Source organism: Lepus europaeus, chromosome 5, assembly GCF_033115175.1.
Source record: "Lepus europaeus isolate LE1 chromosome 5, mLepTim1.pri, whole genome shotgun sequence".
Lineage (NCBI taxonomy): Eukaryota > Metazoa > Chordata > Mammalia > Lagomorpha > Leporidae > Lepus > Lepus europaeus.
In genome coordinates, this window is record NC_084831.1 from 135,736,146 (window position 1) to 135,763,735 (window position 27,590).

The 27,590-nt window shown below is 39.8% G+C and overlaps 1 protein-coding gene across 2 annotated transcripts; it reads right to left on the bottom strand.

Annotated features, from left to right (window-relative positions):
- Positions 1-24,480, bottom strand: GORAB (golgin, RAB6 interacting). Of its 2 annotated transcripts, XM_062192730.1 has the most exons (5): positions 24,337-24,480; positions 18,057-18,414; positions 13,863-13,964; positions 9,936-10,076; positions 1-1,789 (listed from the first exon to the last, which is right to left on the bottom strand). In XM_062192730.1, exons 1-5 carry the CDS (start codon positions 24,395-24,397, stop codon positions 1,342-1,344), a joined length of 1,110 nt encoding a protein of 369 aa, XP_062048714.1. In that variant the 5' UTR covers positions 24,398-24,480; the 3' UTR covers positions 1-1,341. The 2 variants fall into 2 exon arrangements, with proteins under 2 accessions (XP_062048714.1, XP_062048716.1); XM_062192732.1 differs by lacking the exon at positions 24,337-24,480 and having other exon boundaries at positions 18,053-18,141.
- Between the last annotated feature and the right edge of the window lie 3,110 nt (positions 24,481-27,590).

Genomic DNA, 27,590 nt, shown 5'->3' on the forward strand with positions numbered 1-27,590 from the left:
AGTTGTTTATTCCTTAGAAAAATAAGAGTGTTTTGGGTAATTAAGCTTTTTCTTTGTATGTCATTCACAAATAAAAACATAATTATCACATACATGCTTACGTTTAGAGTAGGCAGTAAAGGAAAGTTATACTTTAACTTCAAATTATAAAAAAAGTACTCATCCAGGTTACCGGAAAATACCCTCAAACAAACCCATTTTAAAAAATGGATGTCCCTGTTTCAGAAATTATTATGGATAATATACTATAACACCTCCTCTTAGCTTCTTTTATGATTTTTTTTTAAGAACTAAAGTGTATACTGTTTTTACTTTTTGGATTTTCTGATAAATATTTCATAATTTAGTCTGATATCCACAGATTTTGTAGGAAAAAATTTCAATATTTACATATTCATACTTAGTACACTGTAGAGGTCAAGCATTAGTAACATGTAATTAACAAACTTAAAATAGAAACAAAATCAGCATTTTACCAATTTAAATGCTTTAGAACAGGATAATTTATCATTTCTGCCCAACAAATAGAACATATCTTTACATATAACTTCAGAAAGAAAGTACATTAATATATTTGGATAAGAAGTAGCAACAAGATTTTCTAAACTATTTTCAGCCTTGAGAAAACTTTAATTGTTTAAATTTAACTGATTAACTCACTGACTAAAAATAAGACAACTTGTTAAATGTAAAATTACATCTAGTATGTTTATATGCATGTGTGTCTATGTATCGACTAACCAAAAATCTGGGTGTAAAATAAAACAATCCAAAGCAACCGCACACAAAAGGAATGCTGGCGTAAGTTATCTGACTCCTTGCACAAATCGCAATTTCCAGGTTGCATTGTACAACTCTAGTAATTCAACCTGTGACTTCTTTTTCCTGTGTTGCTTTTTCACATAGCAATTCTTCTTTTTACTGATTGCATAAAAATAGGACTTCCATTCTCAACACTTCTCCCAGGAGAAGGCAAACGGGTTTGATTAGGTATTAGGTATGACTTTTCAATCTACTTTTCTATATTTACCTGTTCTAAGAACACTCTAACCATGTTCTTTTTCTCCTATCCTTTTAAGTCACCTATTTTCACCCAGTCATAAGGATAAAAGGAACCCTGAAGGCACTGAACCAAAATCAAGGTGAAACACAACCATAAATTTTATATAAAATTACCATAATTTGAGGTCAGCACTGCCAAATAAGTTAACCTACTAAAACCAATCATGGGTTCAAAAATTAACACTGTCTTACAGCGGTTTTATCAGAGGTAAAGGGTACCATTTCTTGTAGTAAGTATACTTTCTTGACGTCATGTAAGTTTAAAACAGTCCTGACAATTCACGTGGTTCCATCAGCTGAAATGCCATTAACTTCTTGATTTGGGCAGCCTGGACTAGGAAGAGGAATGCTCTTAGAATTTTCACACTGTTCATCTATCTTTGGGGAAACAGTTTGTTCTTGATGCTTTTTATTTTCATCAGCAAATCCTGTTGTCACACTGTCCCCGGCAGGCTGAAATGGCCTTTCCAAATGAGCCATTTGTTTCCTTGCTTCTGCTTCTTGTTCATGAAGAAGTCTTTCTACCTCCACCTCAAGCTCCAAAGCCTCCTCATCAGCTTGTACATCCAGCTGCTGCATCAACTCCTCCAACTTCTTGGCCTTCCGAAGCTCATTCTGCTGTATGATCGTACAGAGATGCTCAGTGAGTTGCTCTTTTATCTCAGTCTTGCGCTGTAAATCCAGCTTTGCTGTAATGTACTCTGCCTCAGCCCTGTCAAACCGCTTCCTGTAAGGACAGGAACAAAAATGGGCCCATGGGTTTTTTATTAAAGATACTCAAAAGAGGATCTACAAACCATCATTAAACTCCAAAATTGGGAAAATGTATAATGAAGGTATGACTATTAAAACTGTAAAAACACTTGTCTACAACTTAGACAAACTAGGCTACAGCTGCTGAAACACACAATGATCCTATCTGTATTCACCCGATTTAACATTATTCCACCCTCCTTTGCTCTAAAGATGTGCTTGACTGAAGGCAAGCTAAATGGGTTGATTAAAAGGTGTGCTTGCTTCAAGAGGGGAAAAGCTCTGATTTTTTTTTTAAAGATTTATTTATTTATTTGAAAGGCAGAGTTAGAGAGAGAGAGAGAGAGAGAGAGAGAGAAAGAGAGATCTCCTATCTGGTGGTTCACTCCCCAAATGGCTACAACATGCAGGGCTGGACCAGGCTAAAGCCAGGAGCTTCTTCCAGTCTCCCACATGAGTGCAGTGGCCCAAGCACTTGGGTCATCTGCTGCTGCTTTCCCAGGCCATTAGCAGGGAGCTGGACTGGAAGTGGAGCAGCTTAGAGTACAACCAGAACCCATATGGGATGCTGGCAGTTTAACCCACTATGCCACAACACCAGTTCTGAAAGCTCTGATGTAGCATTTTCCAGTTTCAATGGTATGCATACTAGTATTCTAACCAATTTCAAGCTAGTAACATGACATCATTGAACACAGAATTGGGAAGAGATACACAAAATCTGCTCTGATAACCAGTGCAAGCTAACTCCATCACATAATTTGTTTAATTTAAGAGAGATAAAACAACAAAAGATAGAGAAAGTAAAATACCTGTGTTCTTCTGACTACTGGATTAGAAAAGGAATAGGGGTGGTGCTGTGTGGCACAGTGGGTTAAAGCCCCAGCCTGCAGCACCAGCATCCCATATGAGCTCTGGTTTGAGTCCTGGCTGCTCCATTTCCAATCCACTGCCCTGCTAATGTGCCTGGGAAACCAGCAGAGGATGACTTGAGTCCTTGGTCCCCTGCATCCATATTGGGGAATCTGGATGAAGCTCTGGTTCCTAGCTTCAGTCTGACCCATTTGGGGAGTGAACCAGCAGATGGAAGATCTCTAATTTGGACTTTCAAATAAATAAATAAATAAATCTTTAAAAAAAAAAAAAGGAAGTTTTTGATGGAGATGGTTGTTGGGAGCTGAATACAAACGGGACAGAGCTCACCAACCAAATGATACTTACCAGGTGAAGGCAAAATAATATCAAGTAGGGGCCGGTGCTGTGGCATAGTGGGTAAGCTGCTACCTGCAGTGCCAGCATCCTATATGGGCACCAGTTTGAGACCTGGCTGCTCCACTTCCAATCCTGCTCTCTGCCACGGCCTGGGAAAGCAGTGGAGGATGGCCCAAGTCCTTGGGCCCCTGCACCTGCATGAGAGACCCGGAGGAAGCTCCTGGCTTTGGATCGGCGCAGCTCCTGCCGTTGCGGCCATCTGGAGAGTGAACCAGTGGATGGAAGACCTCTCTCTCTCTCTCTGTAACTCTGCCTTTCAAACAATATATAAGTAACTCATTTAAAAAAACAACATCAAATAGAAGTGGAAGCTTCAGGATACATTCAGCAAGATTTTTCAAATGCAGCATTGTTGACAGTTTGGCAGTATAATGCTGTGGTTGTGAGCAGTCCTGCAGACTACAGGACACCGACAGCCTCACTGGCTTCTCCCTTCTGCTGCCAGTACCAACACCCAACTGTGAGGACAGAAAACGTCTCTAGACATTGCCAGGTGTCTGTAAAACAGCAAACCACTCCCAGGTGAGAACTTCTGGGTTAAGTAAGCTATGCATTCCCTCTCCACTCAGAAACAGACCACTGTTAACACTTGTATTTGTATTAGAAAATTTTCATATTGACACACATGAACTCTAATGATAAGTACCACCAGTCTTATGCAAAAATAGAGAAATTCTACTGAAGAAGTCACCCTTTAATCTTCCTTTCTTTGGCTCTGGTTTGGCACAAAAAAAGAAAATTAATCAGATTTTTGCTCATTGTCTTTTTCTTTCTCCCTACAATTTGTTGCTTTTCTTTCTACATCAAGAAAAACAAAACAAGACAAGAGGTTGATTCCCATTTGCCAACAAGTTCTCCAATTTAATCACCACTGACACTTGTTATGGTCATGCTTCTTGCCTGTTACTGTCACCTGCATCAATTCAATGTGGTAAGTAGTTTCTGGTGTAAGAGTTATAGCAATAAAACTGGTGTATCTCCTAATACAAGATTATCTGTCTTGGAAGGGAACACAGTAAAAAAATAAACACTTTTTTATTTTAGAGGACTCAGGGTTAAAACCTTCCTGGCCATTATCTGTATGCACCTGTTTTGGTCAAGGCTTCTCTTAGATGCAAAGAACAGGCATCTAGTTGAACTAGCTCAGGTAAAAAAAAAAATGGGGTTTCACTGTAGGACATAAGAGGCAATTTCACAAGGCTATTCTCTTCAATGCATTAAAAGCCAAACAGTTTCTCTCACTTCAGCTTTCCCATGATACTCACAACCCAATATGGCCACCAGCTGTGGCTCTAACTCAAATTCACCCCACTTAAGTCTCTCAGTGATTCAATTCTCAATTCCAGAAGGAGAAGCTGGGTTTGCCTGGCTCATCTCAATTTAACAGAGCTTAGTGTCAGTGGCATCAGCCACTATTTAGCCTACAGATTCAATGTCCTGGAGTCAGTAGCCCATCTTTGTTCTAATCAGGTGTGCCCAGGCCAGCATCATGAATGCAAAACAGCTGGATTCCTGGGGTTGGGCTGCAGAAGAGGCACACAATGACTGAAAGCGCCAGTACAGTGACTCTGGACAGTTGCTTCAACTGTGTCATGGTCTATCTATAAAACAGTGATGATAATAATAGCTCACAGGAATGTTAAGGACTGAACAGTATAAATTGGGCAAGCGCCTAGCACAGCGCTTCATAGGCATTCAAGAAACAATTTCCTCTTTGGAGCACTGGAATAAAAATGAACTGCTGTTATATTTGTAATCATATATCTAAAATTAAGATTATGCAAAATGTAGGGAGCCGGAAGAAACTTTAGAAAACTCTTACTTACATGTTTATTTATCACATTTCAGTTTTTACTGTGACTCAGTAATATAAGAATGAGAAACCTAGTTATATTTTCAATAACCATCTATGTTCAAAAAATTATCCTAAAAGAACTCTGTTGGATACCTGGGTCCTTTATTCACATAACTTACAAAATATCCTATTTATGGAGGTTCTTGCATCAGGCCAAGAACTCTGACAATATAAATCTCCCTTCTCTGCAAGTCTGTGGTCTCTCTCAATCAGTCAAAGTCAGTCAGCAGAGATTTACAGACTCGGCTCATGAATACTGAACTGAAATTAATATTTGCAAATAGGTCCCTGGGTTTTTGTTGACCTACCACCCTGGATAAATCACAGAAGATTTTGCATTTTGTTTATTTACTTAAAGTCCTTCTGGCAAGAGACATGCACATATATTCTCGTACAGAGCGATTTATGTTTAAAATATTGATTAGTTTCACAAACCGTACCACCAGCCTTGGGGGCAGGTGGATAATAGCAAATCAGAGTATGATGAATACTCTGAAACAGAATAAGAGCATTATACACAACACAGTAAGACACACAAAACTGGAAATGTCATTATAGAATTGTTTTCTTATTTCAAAGTGGCACTGAATGATTTAATGAATGTTATTTCAAGGGTTCCAGAAAAATGTCTCCTGGTTTTGGTAATCCAGAAATTTTTTAAAAACTCAATCATTAACCTTCAAAAGACCATCAGGTTCTACTGATTCACTTTTAATTTTTCAGTTCCTTTTCTAAGCAGTTCTGCTTGTACAGATTAACATGCAGGATTTTTATCCTTTCGTAGAAGTCTTTGAAAAATCAAAGAGAAAATGTACTTATTTTTTTTTTTAAATAGAATTAAATTTTATTTTACAATTACTTTGATGGGTCCAATGGATTTTTTTATTAATCCAAAATATATCAGAGGATAACAGATATCTTACTTTTCTTGTATTTTGATACTTTTTACCATTCATCACCTTAGGAATTATTTCATGATTATTCATCAATTGTTCATTCCTTGGACTAAAAAACAAAAACAGTAAGAAAACAGAAAATGATGGAATGATCTACACTGATAATGACATAAATTATCATCATTTAGTTTTCTTACTGTGTTAAAAGTGTGACATCCCCTCAAGAAGGTATAAAGGGGCAGGGGTTGCGGTGTAGTGGGTTAAGCTGCTGCTTGGGGCCACTGCGTCTCTTATTGGAGTGCAGGTTCCAGTACCAGCTACTTTGCTTCTAACCCAGCTTCCTGCTTTGTGGCCTGCAAAGGCAGCAAATGATGGTGCAACAAGTATGTGGGTCCTTGCCAACAAACTGTGAGACCCAGAAGGAGTTCTGGGCCTCCTGGCTTTGGCCTAGCCCAGCCCTGGTTGTTGTGGGCATCTGGGGAGAAATCCAACAGATGGAAGCTATCTCTATCGTCTCTTTTTCTCTCTCTGTAACTCCTACCTTTCAAATAAATACCTATTTTTTTTTTAAAGTTATAAAAGACTGGAAACATCATCTTTATAACCTTAGTTTTCATTTAACAGAGTTGAGAATTAATGTTTCTTCATTTTCTGCCCAAATTGGCAAAGTAAAGAAAAATTCACTGAGGAAGATATTTTGCTGTTGCTGCACAATCAAAAGGAATGTTACAGTAGGCTTAAAACAGTCCCCCAAAGACACTCAACTCCCAGTTACCAGAACTTGTAAATATTACTTTACTGTGACAAAATAGTGAAAATTAGAGAAAAGGATGTGATTAAGGTAAGGGTTTAGAGAGGGATTTCTGTTGGGTTACTCAGTTGGGCTCTAAGTAAAATCATACGTATTCTGAGAGAGGCAGAGGTTCTGAGAGGAGAAAGCAATGCGATGGACACACAGATAGTCAAGGAATGCTTTCAGCTATCAGAAGATAAAACAGCAAGGAATGCATCTTTAGTCTCTGAAGGAAGCATGACCCTGCCGACATCCTGAATTTTGGCCTCCAGAAGTATGAGGAGAAATTTCTGCTGTTTGAAGCCATCCAGTTTGTGGTAAATTGTTATGGGAGTCCCAGGAAACAAACACAGATGCAGAGGCACACTCTGCATTCTGGAGGGTGAAACTGATCAATGTAGATGAAATCTGGGACTTTCGGTCTTTAGAAAAACATATTCAAGGTCAATCTCCCTAAATTCAAGAAACAATGAGTGAAATATATAATTCTAAGTATAAAAAAGGAAATGACAGTTTCATACAGTTAATGATTTTAAGAAGAGAAATTTAATCACCCAATATTTTACAAGTACGGGGACCTCCCTGGGATGCTAAAAGGATGAAACAATATTCTCTCAACATTTTATGTATGGGAGTCAAACTACTTGATACAAAAAGGTTTATTATTCTTACATTTCTGTATGCTGTTTTCCACAATACCACTTATTTCCAGTTTTGTAAATTATTAATAAAATGACTTAAAATATTTGCCTCTGTGTGTGGGGGAGGGCAGGGTGTTAGCTATTTAACCTAGATGGTAAATAGGGATAATTATTTTTCCCAGTATACTGAGAGTTTAAAAACATATTCTACATGCAGCCATTCTCACAGGCAGGTCTGCACAGCATATGACAACATTGTAGACATGGCTACAAGCAGCAGCCTCATGCTGGTCTCATCAGAGGGGTCTATCCTAACATCGCGCCACAGAAAACAATTTTAAAGTGAATTCTGGCATATTTACTATTCAAGAACCTTTTGTGGACACTGTATTATACCAGGCACTACAGAACTAAGGTATCACTTTTATTAAAAAGAAATGAAGTCCCTACAGAAACTGGAGATCACCTTACACTAAAAACTGGACCATATTATATTACCAATATGCAATTTTTCAATAACCATAAATGTAAATTCAGAAAATGTTGCCCTAAACTTATGCTTGAAATAAACCCAACCCTAGTTCTAATCACAATTGTCTATGGCTTCTCTTTGACCGAAGACAAGAGCTTAGGCTTTTAACAACAGCCTCATATAGTATCCAATTCTATCCAACTACACATAATCAAGTATCAATACCATGAGAAATTGTCATGTATAGGTTATTAAAGATGCAAAAAATTATTATGTAAAATATTTTTGCTATGTAAAAATATGTCAAAATTTCGTTAAGAATATTCATACATTATGGTATATTTTCTGCTTTAACTAGTAATTCCACCTTCTCTGTGGTTCTCTGAAGGCCTAAACCAAGGCATTTTTATATAACATTCAATATGCAAAGGTATCCTTCTCCAGTTTCCACTAGGACAGAATTAAAATGTTAATCATATTATTTTTCTGTTGAGGTACTCAGCACTGGTTCTTGTACCATGAACTATTCATATAAAAGGCTAGCAAGGCATAAAAATGCTCCTCTGGCTAACTTATGCTACAGAAAATAAAAGTGTTAAAAATCAAAGCTTATTTTAATCTTAAAATCTTGGTTACCTGCTTAATGACCTTATTAATAAAAATCTGGAACTTCTAGTTATGAGCTACTGATGGCATTACTTTAGGTTGTTAATTAATAAAGACAATTCATTAAGTCAAACAGCATATGGCCATACAACAATTCTAAAAATCACAAGGACAACCACAGACCTTATTCTTAAACACCAAACAGTGAATTAAAAACCACAATCAAGCATTTCCGCTTTATTAAATTGTTATATAAACATTCTGATGTTGTGGTTTACCCTGGACTAATGAGGCATTCTGATTGATTTCTAGTGTTACAGAGAAAGATGCAAAACTGAGTTATTAACACAGCATTCCCTTGTGAAAAAAGACAAACCCAGATGATTAAAGCAATGTTGAAGGGACTAAAACCCTGAAATAGGACATTTTTTTGCCCTTTTATCTGTTTGCAAAGTCCATGTAATTCTTTACATGTGTCAGTTCATTTAAAAATACTCCATGATGAGTTTTTTCTCTTTGAAAAAATGCCAATGGTTGAAACCAAGGAAACATATAATATCAAACCATTTTGTACATAGTATGGGTGAAATGGAAAACATAAGAGAAAGAAACTGTGGGGCTGATGTCGTGTCATAGTAGGTTAAGCCTCCACCTGCAGCACCAGCATCCCATATGGGTGCTGGTTCGAGTCCTGACTGTTCCACTTCTGCTCCAGCTCCCTGCTAACAGCCTAGAAAAACAGTGGCTGGCTTTGGATCGGCCCAGCTCCAGCCATTGGAGCCATTTGGAGAGTGAACCATAGGATGCAAGCTCTCTCTCTGTAACTCTGCCTCTCAAATAAATAAAATAAATGCTTTAAAAAAAACATGCAAGTTCCAAGAGATGTATTTTCTTTAAAATATTCAAAAACTTTAAAAAATTAACCTAGATGGCCCAAGTCCTTGGGCCCCTACACCCACATGGGAGACCTGGAAGAAGCTCCTGGCTCCTGGCTTCGAATCAGCACAGCTTCAACCTTTGTGGCCATCTGGGGAGTGAACCACCGGATGGAAGACCTCTCTCTCTGCCTCTGCCTCTCTGTAACTCTTTCAAATAAATAAAATAAGCAAGCAAGCAAGCCTAGGTTTTCTTACTATGCTGAAGACTAAAATGAGAAACCTCCAATCCCATAAAGATCATATCAAATAATCAAAAATTTTTAATGGAAACAGCATAAACTTGGTGATAGAGTAACAGAGTTTTGGGTGCAAGTCATTCAGACATTTACACTGATAAATCCTGAAAGACTAAAGAGAAAGAGTCTCAAACATTCAATTTCTGATAGTTTACCAACAAAGATTGAAATGTAAATAAATAATATAAGAAATGCTTTAACAAGCATATGAACAAGGTTAATTGGTAGAGTTAAGGAAGGCTACACAGAGGAAAAAGATACTTGAATGAGAACCACAGAGGAATAAGTACCCCACCTACGGAGGCTGATACGAGGCTTAAATGATGATATATGTCGAAGCTACTGGTCCAGCTAGCAATATGAATTATTTAAGTCAGATTCCTTACTCTGAATTCAATTTTCCCAACTCACCGGGCATATGAATAGTCGAGACTGGCCTGATCAATGCGGTTCCTAAGGATTCCAATGTCAGCTGATACCATGTCATCCAAAGCCTGCAACTCTTTCTGGATCCGCTTTAGTTTCATAGTCTCTGCCTGAGTTCTTTTAGATCTAGAGAATAGCAAGGTGAGTGGAAAAAATAAAAATGTTAACATCATGTATCCATAGACAATATAAGTTAAAAAAGTAAGTCACTGTGTATATAATTCTGAATTTTTAAAAATTAGAAAAATCAGAAAAACTAAACACTGGTAACATTTTGGTATATCTCGAAGACTGCATCTGAACTTTTCCCCAAATATACCAAATTTTCTATTACTGTCCATTTTTTTGTTTATGATTGATTTATTTACTTGAAAGGCAGAGTTACAGAGAGAGAGAGAGAGATGGTGAGACAGAAAGAGAGAGAGAGGATCTTTCATCCATTGGTTTAATCCCCAAATGGTCTCAACAGCCAGACTTCAGCCAGCTCAAAACCAGGTGCTTCTTCTGGGTCTCCCACATGGGTAGAGGGTCCCAAGTAGTTGGGCCATACTCCATTGCTTTCCTAGGCAATTAGCAGGAGTGGGATTGGAAGTGCAGCAGCCAGGACTCAAATTGGTACCCATTTGGGACGCTGGCATCACAGGTGCCAGTTTTAGCTGCTATGACACAATGCCAGCCCAGCACCTATTATTTTCATAAACAAGGTGAAAAAAATTACCAAAAAACAACTCATTTTTGTGCGTTTATTCAATCAGTAAGAACAAACTCTGGGGGCTGGCGCTGTGGCACAGTAGGTTAATCCTCCGCCTGCAGTGCCAGCATCCCATATGGGTGCCGGTTCGCATCCCAGCTGCTCTACTTCCAATCCAGCTTTCTGCTTATGGCCTGGGAAAGCAGTAAAAGATGGTCCAAGTGCCTCAGCCCCTGCACCCCTGTGGGAAACCCAGATGAAGCTCCTGGCTCTTGGCTTCGGATAAACCCAGCTCTGGCCGCTGCAGCCATCTGGGGAGTGAACCAGTGGATGGAAGACCTTTCTGTCTTTCCCACTCACTGTAGCTCTAACTCTCAAATAAATAAATACAAAATTAAAAAAAAAAAATAACAAACTCTGGAAGAAATGTGTCTGTATTCCCTTTGTATTGACACATCCAACACAGCTTTCCAAAGATCTATCTTATATTCCTCTTCTTGCTAAGCCTGTTTTAATTTTGATACTTAAAGACAATCAAGAACAGATACCAGGGGACTGAGTTGTGGCTTAGTGGGTTAAGTTGTTAGCTGTGATGTCAACATCCCATATTGGCACTGGTTTGTGTCTGGTTGTTCCACTTATAATCCAGCTCCCTATTAACATGTAGGGGAAAGCAGAGGAGGACAGTACAAGTACTTGAGACCTTGAACTCATGTGGGACACCAGGATGATGCTCTTGGCTCCTGGCTTCAGCCTGGCCCAGCCCTGGCCATTGAGGTCTTTTGCAAAGTGAACCAGCGGACAGAATATCGCTATCTGTCTCCCTCTCTCTGTAACTCTGCCTTTCAAATAATAAATCAATCTTAAAAAAAAAAAATACCTGCTTAAACATTTCTATATAGAGCAAAAAAACCTCTATTTGGTTTTTGGGACCCATTTGCCCAAACTTTTTTTACTTTTTTAAGATTTATTTATTTGAAAGGCAGAGTAACAGAGAGAGAGAGAGAGAGAAAGAAAGAGAGAGAGAGAGAAAGAGAGGGAGAGGGAGAGAGAGAGAGAGAGAGAGAGAGAGAGAGACAGCAAGATCTTCCATCCACTGGTTCACTCCTCAAATGACCACAATGGCCAGAGATGGACTAATCCAAACCCAGGATTCCTCTGGATCTCCCATGTAAGTGCAGGGACCCATGCACTTGGGCCATGCTCCACTGTCTTCTTAGGCTCATTAGCAGGGAGCTGGATTGGAAGCAGAGCAGCCGGGACTCAAACCGGCACCCATATGGGATGCCAGTGCAGCAGGCAGACGCTTGAACCGCTGCACCACAGCACCAGCCCCCGATTTTCCCAAACTTTCAATGCTGTTACTCTTATTCTCAAAACAAGACTAGAGATCCTCAAAACTCTTTGTGGGGCTCAAAATCAAAACACTTTTCTCTCCTTGTTTAAAAGTACAGCCAACCTCATCAACTCTCAGTGCCCTGACCACTTCCAAGTAAAATATACTGTAAGAAAGAGACTAAGCAAAGACAAAAGCAAACCTTTAATCATGACTTCACTTATTTCAAAATTTCACACACATTTCGGGGAGAGCAAAACTTCCCACATAAAACCAGTATCTTGTATCTTACATTCTCCTGGTTTCTATTCCATTATGCATTTACCCTTTCTTTCTGCCTATAAATTTCTTACCAATATAATGCTTTCACTTGAAGTGCCTCACTACCCACCTACTTAACAATCCAATCATGAATTTCCTTACATTTCTGTCCATGGCAGTGCATTCTTAGATTAAAAGCACCTAGGGAAGAAGCACTGAGTCTTTAAATTTTTTTGTAAAATCCCCAGTAAACAGCCTCCCAATCTCTTCCAAATTCCAAACTGAAAACTACTAAAATGCTTTCTCATAATTACTTATGGGAGAAAAAAAAATAAGGAATGACTCATTTTTTTTTCTTGAAACACAGAAAGCCACTGAATCGTACATTTCCTATGCTTCATGTAACCTCAAGGTATACTAGGAGCAAAAAAAATGAATCATTTTCAATACATACCTCCTTCTGGCAGGTGATTCTCAATTATTTCATACCCATCCTCCTTCTACCTACCTCTACCCCTGAACATACACATACTCTAGCCTCAAAGAAAGGTTTTGCCAGAATTTTTTGAGAGTTTGAAAAGAAAATGCCATTGAATACTCACTTTCATTTAGTTTCCAGTACTCTCATTTCTTTACTAACCAAGCTTAGTTTCCTAAGGCTACAGGAGATTTAGAAATTACAAACCAAATGGTAGTAGGGGGTGGAAAGAGTGGCCCAAATTGGAATGTTAGTGCTCTGTGCTGGCACAACACAGTAAAGGAGAAAGGACTACCGACAACTCTAACACTGAGAGGTGAGAGATAAATGGAGCTCATCATGGTGACCTGAGTCATCAATAAAAGTTAAATTATATAACATATCTTCCACTAGTGGAGGCAGGATACATTATGTAAGAAAAATGCCCACAGAAAACACAATTAAGACTTTTGAGTGTGTAAATCACTTATGTGGGATAACCCCACTCCTCTAACACAATGGATAACTAAGGTCATTTTGTTAAATTAAAACCTGCATTTGTTAATTTACATATACTGATAGCTACTTACTGCTTTTCTTACAAACATGCAGATAGTTAAAACTGAGGACACTGATATTGATCCTTAAGTTTTGTGTTTTTTTAAAAAGATTTTGCTTATTTATTTGAAAGTCAGCGTTACAGAAGTAAGGAAGAGAGATCTTCCATCCGCTTGTTCATTCCCCAAATGGCCAGGGCTGGGGCACGCCAAAGCCAAGAACTTCATCCGAGTCTCCCACAAAAAGCACTTGGGCCATCTTCCACTGCTTTTCCCAGGCCATTAGCAGACAGCTGGATTGGAAGTAGAGCAGCTGGACACAAACCTGCACCCATACGGGATGCTGGCTTTGCAGGTGGCGGTTTTACTGGCTATGTCTTAATGCTGGCCCTGATCCTTAAGTTTCAATCACAACTAGACCTGTAAATTCAATATGACCTATGCTCTAAAAATGCTCTTTAATAAACTAATATTGTAATTTCAGTATCACTTGTTTAGTTAGCCTTGAAAGTAATGGTTGTAGGGACAATGCCAGCTTACTAGAAAATAAATGTGTAGCGTGACAAAATTGATCGCAGGTTATAAGCGTCTCCTGGTTCAAGCGTCTCACCTTTCTGCGATAGCTTTAGCCAGCAGAGCTTTCTTACGTTTATTTTTCTCTTCCATGAGCCGTTGTTCTTGTTGCAGGACTTCCCAACGAGATTTTTCCTGCCTAGAAAAGAAGTATAAAAACGGGTTAATGAAACAGACTGCTACACTGTACTACACCTTACAGTCTTAGCCCCTAAATATAAAATTTAATCAAGCAGATCATGGACATTCTCTTTCAAAAGTCCTCTTAAAAGAAACCCATCTGCATCTCATTATTTTGTTCTAATAGGAACAAAGACTCTGATGTGAAGCACAGAGGCTTACATAAATTGGACCTTTGAAATCCATTATATATATATATAAAATCTAGGAACCCACAAACTGGAAGCCAGAGTACTATGACATTTTTTTTAAAGTACAAAGAAATTTGTGGAAGCTAATTATGTGTTATATACAAAATGGAGATCAAAATAAATTGAACTATAGCTGATGTCATAATGTATCTCTTAGTTTCCTAGAATGAGAGGTTCTACCACCTTTAACATCGTTAAGATAATAAGAAATGTTTATTTCATGCAGTTTTTTCAACTTGTGCACTTTTCCCCAATACTTAGAAATTTTTAAACAGACTAAAAACACTGTGAGCTAAAGCCAAATGGAACAAGGCTAAAGAAAAACTTCGAAGTTCTTAAAACATACATTCCTCCAGACTGTCCAATTCTGAAATCTATGAAAATTTCCATAAAGTCCATGAACCTGATGTCAACTCAACAAGCTTAACAGCAAATCTATGGATTCCTATTATCATTTCCTATAGTGACTCTTATCAAGTCTCCATTCTCAAACTTAGCAACCACTTCCAAACTGTCCTCTGCTCTCCATTCCCACAGCTTCCACTTAGAGCTGGATCGCTCCTCTCTCATTTTTACTTTTGCAGGCATATCCGTGCCAGTGCTTTTAATTCCAGCTCAGCTGACACTTGAATTTCTCGAACAATTACTTTGACTGGGACTGGTCTTCCTCAGATGACTTGGTGCTATCATGCTGCACCTGCCAATTCTGCTTTTGAAGCCCTTCCTTTTTTATTTTTTTATTTATTTTATTTTTTATTTATTTGAAAGAGTTACAGAGAAAGGTAGAGCTAGAGAGAGGTCTTCCATCCGCTGGTTCACTCCCCACATAACTGTAATGGTCAGAGCTGAACTGATCTGAAGCCAGGTGCCAGGAGCTTCTTTGGGGTCTCTCTGCAGGTGCAGTGGGGCAAGTGTTCGCACAGCAGTTAAGATGTCACTCAGGAAGCTGGCACCTATGTTGGATTTGAGTCCTGGCTCTGCTTCCACTTCTAGCTCCTACTAACGCAAACCCTTGGAGGCAGTATGTGACTGATGAAGTAGTTGAGTCCATGCCACCCGTGTGGGAGACCTCATTTGAGTTCTTGGCTTCTGGCTTCAGCCTGGCCCAGTCCCAGCTCTTTGGGGCATTTGTGAACAAATGGATGGGAGATCTCTGTCTTTCTACCTTTCATATAAAACAAAAATAAATAAACATTTATTTTTATAGTTAAAAAAACTTTTTAAAAAATATTTATGGGGGCTGGCGCTGTGGTGCAGCGGGTTGAAGCCTTGGCCTGGGGCACAGGCATCCCATATGGACATCAGTTCTGGTCCCAGCTGCTCCTCTTCTGGTCCAGCTCTCTGCTATGGCCTGGGAGAGCAGTGGAAGATGGCTCAGGTCCTTGGGCCCCTACACCCACGTGGGAGACCCAAGAGAAGCTCCTGGCTCCTGGCTTTGGATTGAGGCAGCTCTGGCCATTGCAGCTATCTAGGGAGTGAACCAGTGGATGGAGGACCTCTCTCTGTAAATCTTTCAAATAAATAAAATAAATCTTTAAAAACATATGTATTTATGAAAGGCAGAGTTAGAGACAGACAGAGAGGGCAAGAGGGAGAGAGAGATCTACCATCTGCGGGTTCGCTCCCCAAATGGCTGCAAAAGCTGGAGCTAAGTTGGCTAGGAGCCAGGAGCTTCCTCCAGGTCTCCTATGTGGGTACCAGGGCCCAAGCACTTGAGCTATCTTCTGCTGCTTTCCCTGGTGCATTAGTAGGGAGCTGAATTGGAAGTGTAGCAGCTGGGACTCGAACCACAGTCGATGATATGGGATGCTGGTGCCGAAGGCAGCAGCTTTACCTGCTACTCCACAGCACCAGCTCCTTGAACATATATTTTAAAATAAATAAATAATTTACTAAAGGCATTTAATCTAAATTGTCCAGCTCAATTTAAACTTAATGCTCCCTCAACAAACTTGTCTCAGACCTTTGCTAGTAAACTACCTTTTTTTTTTTTTTTAAGATTTATTTATTTATTTGAAAGAGTTACAGAGAGGCAGAGGCAGAGGCAGAGAGAGAGAGAGAGAGAGAGAGTTAGTTTTCAATCTGCTGGTTCACTCCCCAAACGGTTGCAATGGCTGGAGCTGGGCCAATCCGAAGCTAGGAGCCAGGAGCTTCTTCTGGGTCTACCACATAAGTGCAGACGCCCAAGGACTTGGGTCATCTTCTATTGCTTTCCCAGGCCACAACAGAGAGCTGGATTGGAAGTGGAGCAGCTAGGACACAAACCAGCACCCATATGAGATGCCAGCACTGCAGGCGGCAGTTTTACCTCCTGCCAGCCCCTGGCAAAATACTCTTTTTTCAACTTTTATTTAATAAATATAAATTTCCAAAGTACCACTTTTGGATTATAGCGGCTTTTCCCCCTATAACCTCCCTCCCATCCGCAACCATCCCATCTCCCACTCCCTCTCTCATCCCATTCTTCATCAAGGTTCATTTTCAATTATCTTCATATACAGAAGATCAACTTAGAATATACTAAGTGAAGATTTCAACAGGGCAAACTACTCTTAAAAGACATTTAATGCATGTACTTGTTTGATGTCAGTTTCATAATTCATGTGGTTATATATTTATTGTCAAATAATTTCCTACCCATAAACCCCTGGGAGTAGAAAACATTAAAACTCATAGTACAGAATCCTGATCAGTAAAGATTCAAAAAATAGGCTGGCGCCGTGGCTCAACAGGCTAATCCTCCGCCTTGCGGCGCCGGCACACCGGGTTCTAGTCCCGGTCAGGGCACCGATCCTGTCCCGGTTGCCCCTCTTCCAGGCCAGCTCTCTGCTGTGGCCAGGGAGTGCAGTGGAGGATGGCCCAAGTCCTTGGGCCCTGCACCCCATGGGAGACCAGGAGAAGCACCTGGCTCCTGCCATCGGAACAGCGCGGTGCGCCGGCCGCAGTGCGCCTACCGCGGCGACCATTGGAGGGTGAACCAACGGCAAAAGGAAGACCTTTCTCTCTGTCTCTCTCTCACTGTCCACTCTGCCTGTCAAAGGAAAAATAAAAAATAAAAAAAAATAAAAAAAAAGATTCAAAAAATATCTGGGATTAGATAAAATATACAATGCTTTGAAAAAGACTCACAAAAGGGAAAACAGAAACAAATATCATCCTTTTTCCTCTACTCTTCCTGTAAGAATTCACAACTCAGAAGGGTAACTTCTACCAAAGTGTGACAAAATTAAATTACATAGGGTGTTTCTCACATATACATATACATATACACTCAATAATTTCTAAAAAGCAACTGAATTATATAACTTGTCCCCTCAATTTCCTACACCCTCTCCTTTAACTTTCTTATCTGTTTACCTGTTTATAAGTGCCTTTTACTGCACCAATGAACATGCAGTCTGGAAGCTGAACACTGGGTTAAATGTGAGAAGTAATGCTATGCCCATAAAAACTGATTCTGATGAGTATAAAGGGCACAGACTTTGCATTCAGATACACTTATATGTGAATCTAAAATCTTACTTGCTAGCTACATATTAGCTTTAGGAAGGCAATCTCTTTTCTGATTCCCAGATCCTTCATTTCTAAAGCAAAAATAGCAGACATAAATTGAAAGGCTGCTATGCAAACTAAATGAAATAAAATCTAAAAAATACCTAATAGAGACTACCTTATAACATATTTAGGTGGTATAGCTACTTTTCAATAGTTTATTCATCACATTTCTAAACTTGAAGACAAAACAGAAGAAATGTAAAAAATAAATAAATAAAAAAGACAGCAAATTATATTTCCTCCAAGTCCAATGGGGAAGAAAAGGGCAAGAATGAAGAATCTCACAGATATATAGACTTACTAACAATTCCACTTTCTTTTTCTCCAATTTGCAATCTGGCTTGGGAGGTAAAACCTCAACATTTTTGTGACCATCATGGGAATTCTCAAGTCTTGGTTCTCTTGGTTGGCTTTCAATGCACTGAGGTTTTCCATCACCAACAGGAGAGTTAAGGGTGAGAGTGCTTGGAAGAGCAGGGGGAGAAGAAAGTGGTTTTTGAGTGTTAGATCTCTGTTTCGGTGCAGAAAGCAGCTGCTCTGGAGGCAATAAGGTTGATCCATCTTGAAGTCCAAGTTTTTGGCTTTGCTCTAAAAGAGCTTTTTCTCGCTGAATCTGCTGTCGACTTTTCTTTACAGGGGCACGCCGCTGTGGTTCAAATGGATCTACAGAAAAGAGAATGGAGAAAAATTCCTTTGTTTGAGTAGCAAATAATTATAATTTACCTAAGGAAAGAAAGCACTGACATCAAACTTGATAATAAATCCAGAGGTCCCCCTACCATGTTCTCTACCTTGAAAGCCCAAGGATAAGCAGCCATCTTCCTGTAGCTTCAAGGGTTCTCAAATGACACTGTTAACACTGAACAGAAACTGTCCCAGCTCTCTATTTATCTTCAGAGCAAGGCCATTTGTCTTTGAGCTAAGCCTTGGAACATAAAGCAAGGTTTCTTTTTCAACCTGTTTTTATAACTGTCAAAAGAATAGACTAATTTTGACCAAACTCAGTAGACACTGAAATATCTGATATGACTTTAATTTTATGTATGATTCTTCTTTTCTCCTGAAACAAAATGGTTGTTAAGTTTTCAAGTGGAATCTTGAAATAATGCAAGTTCATATCTAAATTTCTCAAAGTAGAGTTAGAAGCTTCGGACTCATGGTCCCAGCTTTGCTTCTGTCAGCTCACTGATGTCAGTTAATTATTTAATGCCTGTTTCCTCATCTGTCAAAACTGTTGAAAATGACCTGCTCTACTTAACTCTCAGAGGGTAGTAATTAAACAAAATATATATAGACAGTATCTTTAAAAAGAAGTACTATCAAAAGCAAATGTTATTGCTGACTTTAACCAGAAACAGAAAATATCCTCCTAGGAAACAGGAAATATCTATGTGTGTCTTTTGTTAACTTCTCTTTTGGTTTATTTGTATTGTTCATATATCAATAGAAAAAAATAAAAATACAATTAAAGAGGATATTTCAATATTAGAGATTATCATGTATCAGAAACTAACAAAATTATTCAAGATGTCTACAGGAAAAATTCCAAAATTTATTAATAAATATTTAAGACAACCTAAATAAGTGATGACATATATTATTAGTGGGAATATTATTATATAAAAATGCCCTCTCTCTGTTTTTCCTTCTTGTAACTCTGCTTCTCAAATCTTTAAAAAAATTTTATTTATTTGAGAGGCAGAGTTACAGTGAGAGAGAAGGAGAAACTAAGAGAGAGATCTTCCATTCACAAGTTAACTCTCCAGATGGCTGCAACGGCCAGCACTGGGCTAGGGCGAAGACAGGAGCCAGGAGCTTCTTCTAGGTCTCCCATGTGGGTAGCAGAGGCCCAAGCACCTGGGCCATCTTCCACTGCTTTCCTAGGCCATTAGCAGGGAGTTGGATCGAAGCAGAGCAGCCGGGACATGAACCAGCGCCCATATGGGATGCTGGTTCCACAGGTGGAGGCTTAACCTACTATGCCATAGCACCAGTTGCATCAAATAAATAAAATAAATCTTAAAAAAAGATTAGAAAAACTATCATTGTGGAGCACCAGGTTGAGCCACCACCTGCAATACTGTAACCCCATATGAGTGCTAGTAGAAGATCAGTTGCTCCACTTCTTATCCAGCTCCCTGCTGATGCACCTGGTAAAGCAGTAGAAGATGCCCCAAGTGCTCCAGCTCCTGCCACCCACATGGGAGACTGTATGAAATTCCTAGCTCCTATTTTGGCCTGACCCAACCCTCATCATTGCAGCCATTTGGGGAATGAGCCAATAGATGGAAGATTTTTCTCTCTCTCTCTCTGACTCTGTCATTGAAAGGGAGAAGAGAGGAGGGGAGGGGAGGGGAGGAGAGGGGAGAGGAGGAGAGGGGAAGGGAGAGGAGAAGCGAAGCAAAGAGTTTCCAAAATGATCTAAAGATTCAATGCAATTACAATCAAAATTCCTACTGGGTTTTCCACAAAATTTGGTAAAATTATTAAAGATTTTACATGGAAGGATAAAGGTTCAAACACACAAAGAAAAATGAATTTCAGAGAAGAAAAAGGGGCTACATTACTAGGTATCAGTGACAGTATGAAGCTCTAATACAGTGTGATAATGCTGCAGGAGCAGACAAAATGACCAACACATTAGAACGAAGAACCCAAAAACTGATTCACACATGGATGAAGCATTGTATATGACACAGGCACATGACAAATCAACAGCAAAAGGTAGGATTATTTAACAAATAGACACGAGGGAAAATTATCCATAATGAAAAGATAAAGTCAGATCCATATCTCCATGCTATATTAGTAAAAAAAATCTATTTAATAAAGAACAAAGATTGGTTATCTTTTCACCTCATAGTAGGGATTGATTTCTTATGACATAGAAAATGTTAAAAATTGTAAGACTGATATACCTGAAAATAATGTAATTAAATATATTGTTCATCAAAAGTTAAAAGACAAGCTATAAACTGGATGAAGGTATTCATGGTATAACTGGTAAAAACTAGTATATCAGGAATAGATAACTCATTCATAATTTAACTAGAAATTGACAGCATATGGCTATCCTGTTTTCTTTTTAACTTTCAATCCTACTTCATTACGAGATAGATCACACATCAAATATATGTATGTATGTGTCACCTTTATACACTCTCTTCTACCCTGTATAGACTATTAAAAAGAAAAAAGCACAGTTTTAGAAATAAAACATGATTTTAGCAGATGTAACTGCTAGTCAAGGTTAGACATACCCCCTTTCTTTTGGAACACACAACAGAATTATGTTTACGGCCTCCCAAGTCATATAATTTGCTTTTGTTAAATGAACCATAAGTAGGAGAGATACATGTCAATTCTTGGTGATAGCATTAACTGCCAATGTTCAATTTTCAAAATTTTCCTCCTACCACAGTGAATGCCTAACTAATAGCACCAAGACATAGTATGCAGTGACTATATAGAACAGTTACATGCCAACCCATGTCACACATGAAACTAGAGTGAAAAATAAAACTTTATGTGATAATTGATATTTTTGGATTATTTGTTACCTCAACTTAACTTGAGTTAATATGATTTCTGTTAGTAAAATGGTGCCTTCTTATCTGAGGCACCATCACAAACTCCCAATGCCATTTTAGGCTCTGCCGAAGTCACCATCTTGTACAATAAGCTTAAGTCGTAAGCCCAGCCTGGCTTACTAGAAGTCAGTCAACCAAATGGTCCAACCACAAGCATCAACTCCACCTCCACCATAATGGAATTAGCTGCTCCCACTTCCCTACCCCTGCAAAGCTATAATAGGACCTGCTTTCCCACACACTCCTTCTCTCTTCTCCCTCCCCTTCCAGTCTGTTGGGTTCCCTCCCAACTCCCAACAATAAACCTTTTCTTTAACTCTGGTGTTTGGTGTGTTTTGTGATGGCCTTTCAATTTCATAATTACCAATACCTCTGAAGTCTCCTATATATTTGCCCCTCCCTGAAAATATCCCTTGCCTCTTTATCTATTTGAATTTTATTTCTTTGATTTCCGTTATTGATTCCCTATATGCCTATCAGATTGTATAGAGTCATCTGTGACTTGCTTTTTATACATTATACTTAGGTGACTTGAGGATGTTAATTCATGTGATTATAATTAATACATTCTCATTAGCTGTGTAGTAGCCCACTAGACAGGTATATGACAACTTATCTATGCTGTTATTAGTGAACATTTTAGTTCTTGCGAATTTTTTAGCACTATACACAAGACTGTTAAGAATATTCTTGACCACTTTCCCCAGTGTACACACAGGTGGCTCTAGAGTACTGGTGTCTCTATTTTTGCTGCAACCAACCCCATCTTCCTAGTTTACTTAAGTTATTTTTTTTAAGGCTGGAGAACATCTTAGAATTAAAGACTCAAGTCTTTTAGTTATACTATTGAGAAATCCAAGGCAAATATTTAGAGGCAAAGCTGAGGTTTATATACCAATCACTGTACTTGGCTATGGATAACACAGGTACTTCAAAAATCTTGTGGAAGATGGAATTAAAAGATAAGTTTATTTTGGTGCAAAAATTTTTGAAATCCATACATAGAAGGAACATACAAAAAGTTCATAAGAATGTGTATTTTGAAAAAAAACCTAGATGGATTTCAAAGAAAATTGCACCAAAATAGTTTGGTTTAGTTCCATTTTCCACACACATTTTGAAGTATCCTAATGGAAAGATGCTATGATGTTCCTCTGTCCTCAAAGCAGTCATGGACTAGCGATTTGTTATCCATTTTTAAAAATTTATTTATTTGAAAGACAGAGAGAGAGCAAGCCAGAGAGAGAGAAGTCTTCCATTCGCTGGTTCACTCTCCAAATGGCTGCAATGGCCAGAGGTGAGCTGATCTGAAGCCAGGAGCCAGGAGCTTCTTTCAGGTCTCCCATGGGTGCAGGGGCCCAAGGACTTGGGCCATCTTCTACTGCTTTCCCAGGCCATAGCAGAGAGCTGGATCGGAAGAGCAGCAGCCAGGACTCGAACGGGCGCCCATATGGGATACCGGCACCGCAGGCCTGGGCTTTAACCTGTTGCATCACAGCGTCAGCCCCTGTTGTCCACTTTCTAAGTTCTCACTATCAAACCATGGGCACAAAAGTTTAGGTCCTTATCGCTCTCTATCCAACCCAATTGCAGAAATATTTGAAAATATAGTTGTACATAATGAATGTATTCTTTTAGACTCCTGTATTGTTTTCTTTGCTTCTGTTAACACATACCTTCTGTCAAATATTTCCAAGCTCCATCCTACTCCTAGCACAGAAAGGTTGCTCCTGGCTCTGCAGCAAGCTCTTACATAGCATTCGTTATTACCTTACTTTAAGGTTTATCTTCTCACTGGACTATAAGCTCTTTGAAGGCAGGAATGATAACTCGTTCTTCCTGCATTGCTAAAGCAGAAGCTGACACCTGGGACTTGGAGTCAGACCCAAAACTAGGGTGCTTGCACTCTGTACACCTTAATATGTATATGGTTGTTAAAAACAGAACAAAAGAATCTCAGGACATCAAGCTAGATGGTCAGTTAGCCACACACTGTAGTATAACTTCTATGATACAGTTTTGAAAGGTCTCTGGACCCCTCAAAATCATTCTAATCCATACAATCTGCCTGGCCCCACCCTACTAATTCAATTCCTTTCCCAACTGTCAGTCTTAGATAAACTCACATCTATGCTGAAAATGTACAGGTGACTTGAACAATATTCAATTTTCACCAATCATAAAACTTGAATGAAATGTACATGGCAGGATTTAATTTTCTCTCAAAATGAAGCACTTAAATTCGGGTATCAAGGGTGGTGTAAGCTTCTTGCAGAAGGGGTGGGCACTGCCAGATCACCACTGAGATCTTCAAGGAAATTTCAACCACAAAGTCATGTCCTAGAATTAACACTTTCCCAGCAAGTATTAGTAATCTTGATCCCTGCATGAAATGATATGAAAAAACAACGATCCCATGGGATGACCGCTCCATAAAGGTGAAGACAGAAGCACAGAGCTACTCAGGTTTATAAAGGGTTCACGGCTAATCTGCCAAAGACCCTTTTGGTCTGCGGAGTCTCAAGAGCTGGAAAGCACTGCGAACATGACCTGACAACCAGAAGTGCGCGCAATACGCCAGATGTACTACAAAAAGCACCTTGTTTTGCGCTTATTCAGATCCCTGTGCAATTCCTGTTTGAGCCGCTTCTATAAATTCACCCCAACCCCGAAGTGCTGTGTGCCCCTCCTCTCTCTCTTACCCGCAACCAGTCCTCTAACCACTGGTTCGTGCATCGATCCTCCTCACAGGAGACACCCAGGACTATGGGCTCCCACTCCGTTACAGGGAAAACCACATCCCTGAAGTGCATTCCGGAGCTCTCTCCCCAGGGCCCGCCTCTCACCACAGCTCCCCGAACACCCAGCCCTGGGGCCCCTCAATCCTGCCCACCCAGCTCCGGCCCCCGACATAGTCTCTTCCACGCCCCCTTCTCCCTCCCGAGCTGCAGCTCCGCTTCTTCTCCTTAATGGCTCTGTACGCACAGCCTAATACCTTTAGTCTGCTTTAGTCTCCTCAGCGCCTCCTCAGAAAAGCCGGCCCAGCTCTGCGCCATCCGCTCCGGCAGCCGAAACCCCAGGACACCCAAACCTATAGCCCTGGACTGCCAACACGGCCGCCCGGGCACATCCGGGTTCTCCCCCGGCCGCGGCCAACCAGCCAATCAGGGCGTCGCGCTCGGGACACGAGGCCCCCTGCAGCCCCAGGGTCCTGCTGGCTTCCAGGCTGCCCCTGGCGGTGCCGGACAGACTGCCGTGGGATAAGCTGTCACGCAGACGTTTATCTCCGCTCCTGTGCTTCTGCTCTCCCTCCCTGCGTGTTATCTATCTTGGTTAATTGCTCCCACAGATAAGGGGGAGGAATGGCGATGGGGATGAGGGAGGAGATAGACAGGCAGTTGGGAAGTGACCAGGAGTCGGTGAGGCAAAGGGGGCGGCGCTCAGCGCGGCGTGTAGAGGTCAGGTGCACCGTGCTCCAAGCATCCTTTCTGCGGGCCGAGGAGGATGGTCGCCCTCGGGGTTTTTTCATGATGAGAAACATTCCAGAAGGCGGAGATTGTAATTAGTGAAGCGAGCCATGACACAGCCGGGTCTCCCGACGGCTCTGGCCGCGGGTTGTTTCCTTGCGTGTCAATTTGTGAGTGCGTGTCCCAGGTGATCCCCTAGGAGCAGGTGTCGCGTCTGTCCCCAGAGAGGGCCAGGGAGGCACCTTTCCCGCAGGACGCTGCCGGGTCCCGATTTCTCTCTCACCGATCTGCCTGCAACACGAACGGCTCTGAGTTTCAACAACAGGAGCTAGCTAATCAGTCTTCCCTGTTTCTCTTTTCTTTCCTGCGAAGCAACAACAAAACTCCTTAGGGGCTAAAATGTCAGACTTTTGGCTTTTGTGTGTTAGTATTTTTAAACAACTAGAGCAGAACACGCCACACCGAGGGTTGAGAAGAGAACTCCGTATTTAGATAAGTCAGCAGAAACTAAGCAAAGTTTGGAATTTCCCTTGTAATCTTTGGACTTTTAAACCTTAGGTTTCTGAAATTTGGGAATGCCATAGATCCTTTTAAATGTGGACTCATTTTCAATAATATTTTAAAGTTAAAATACTATCCCAAAACACTGGGGGATACGGTTTCATCCAGTTTTTGACCATAGACTAAATATGTTAAAGATACAGATTATCTAACTTGCCATCAGTGGCAAGCTGGTAGCTCATTCTGTTTCCCATTTGCAGGCAACAGAAGTCTGGATCACCTAATTACAGCGCTGAACCACCTTGTGTATCTGATGTGGAATTTTATACATACATTTTCCCTAGTTAACTCTGGGCGAACTTCAGAGATTATCAGTAATTTTAATATAGATGGAAATGATGGCGTTTTAAGAGGTTTTGCATTGATCCAAATAAAAACCATAGCATGAGCAAGGTATAGCAAAATATAAAATCCAGCCGGATAAAATTGTAATTTCCAAAATGCAAAGTTCTAAATCACCTGTTTGCTTTTTGTGGTTGGTGCTCAGTCTTTAGATGATGCACAGTATACTAATGGGAGCTGTGTTCAAAGAAGGGCCTTCTTCAGTGGGAGTTCTCTGTGACCTGGGTTGAAAGAGTGTCTTCACAGATTGGGTTTGTTGGGCCCTAGTTGTTTAATTTACTTTCAATCAAGTTTAATGTTTTTAAGTTTGTAATAGAAGTTTGAATCCTACCCTCATATGTAATAGCACGCCTCATGTATTGGCTTTCTTAAAGGGTGTATATGTACTATATAAATATGTAATAGTTATGATATAAAATATTACAGAAAGCAGTTTTCCATACTGTTTTTTCAATGCCTAGTCTGAGTTTTCTCTAATCCTCCGTTGTCACATGGCCTATCTTTCCCATACTTCTTTTTTTTAAGATTTACTTACTGATTTGAAAATAGAGTTACACAGAGAGAGAAGGAGAGGCAGAGAGAGAGAGAGAAAGGTCTTCCATCCACTGGTTCACTCCCCAATTGGCTGTAACTGTGGGAGCTGCACCAATTTGAAGCCAGGGGCCAGGAGCTTCCTCCAGGTCTTCCCATGCGGATGCAGGGGCCATCTGCTGCTGCTTTCCCAGGCCATAGCAGAGAGCTGGATCAGAAGTGGAGCAGCCGGGACTTGAACAGGAGCCCATATGGGACGCAGGCACTACAGGTGGCGGCTTTAACAGCTACACCACAGCGCCAGCCTCTTTCCCATGCTTTTGACTTTAATTTAGCAACCTTATCTTCAAATATGTGCAGAAATCCCAATCCTCAGGATTTATATTTAGATAGAGACCCTCAGTCTATGTCTCTTTTGCTTTGAGTTCTGTGATGTATTTTTTTCACTTAAATAGAATTGTGGTATACATTATTTAGCATCTTTAAATGTTTGTAGAAAAGAGGGGATTGCCTGTAACAGTCTATAATATTGCTACCAGTTGCTTTTCCAATAGAGCGGCTAGAGTAATCTTCTTAAAGTGGCATCCATTGAACTTTGAATAAAATCCCAGGTCCTACATGATCCTACCAATCTGATCCCTACCTACCTCCCTTAAGGGACTATTAGGCCATTTTCCGCTTTATTCCATATGCTTAACTTTCCAGTCAAACTGACTTTCATTTGAATTTTTAAACACATCAGACACTCCTTTCTCCCACTCCCTACCTCCTACTCAGGGCTCTCCCAAATGCTGTTCCTTTGTCATCTTCTCCTTGTTTGGTTGAGTTTTCCTGCTTTTTAAGGTTTTGACCTAAATACTTACCAAGAGAGACTTCATATTACTGTGCTGTGTAAGTAGCATAATCCATTTTTGTGTTTTTATTGTTTTATAATTTTTAATTATTTTTGTACTTGTATTTGTTTAGTTTTTATTTCTATTACGTAATAGCCCCAGAAGATCAAAATTGCCTCTTTAATTTACTTAGCATAAAACAGAATGTGTGACACTCACTAAGCACTCAATAAATATTCAAAGAATAAACTCTTCTGGGCCAAGTGTTGGAACATTTCCATATTTAATGTATTCTGAGATTTCTATGGTGATGAAAAACATTAACTCCATTTATTATCCTATTTGCAGTTGTGTACTCATGGGTTATTAGATACAAACATTAAAATAGGTTGAAAGAAATCAAGAGGTCATTTTATTTTTTGTAAGGCCTTGAGATAGTATTTCTCAACAATATTCTACAGTTTTCAGTATTTGGATATTAGACAATTTTTGAAAAGTTTACCACTAAATAATAA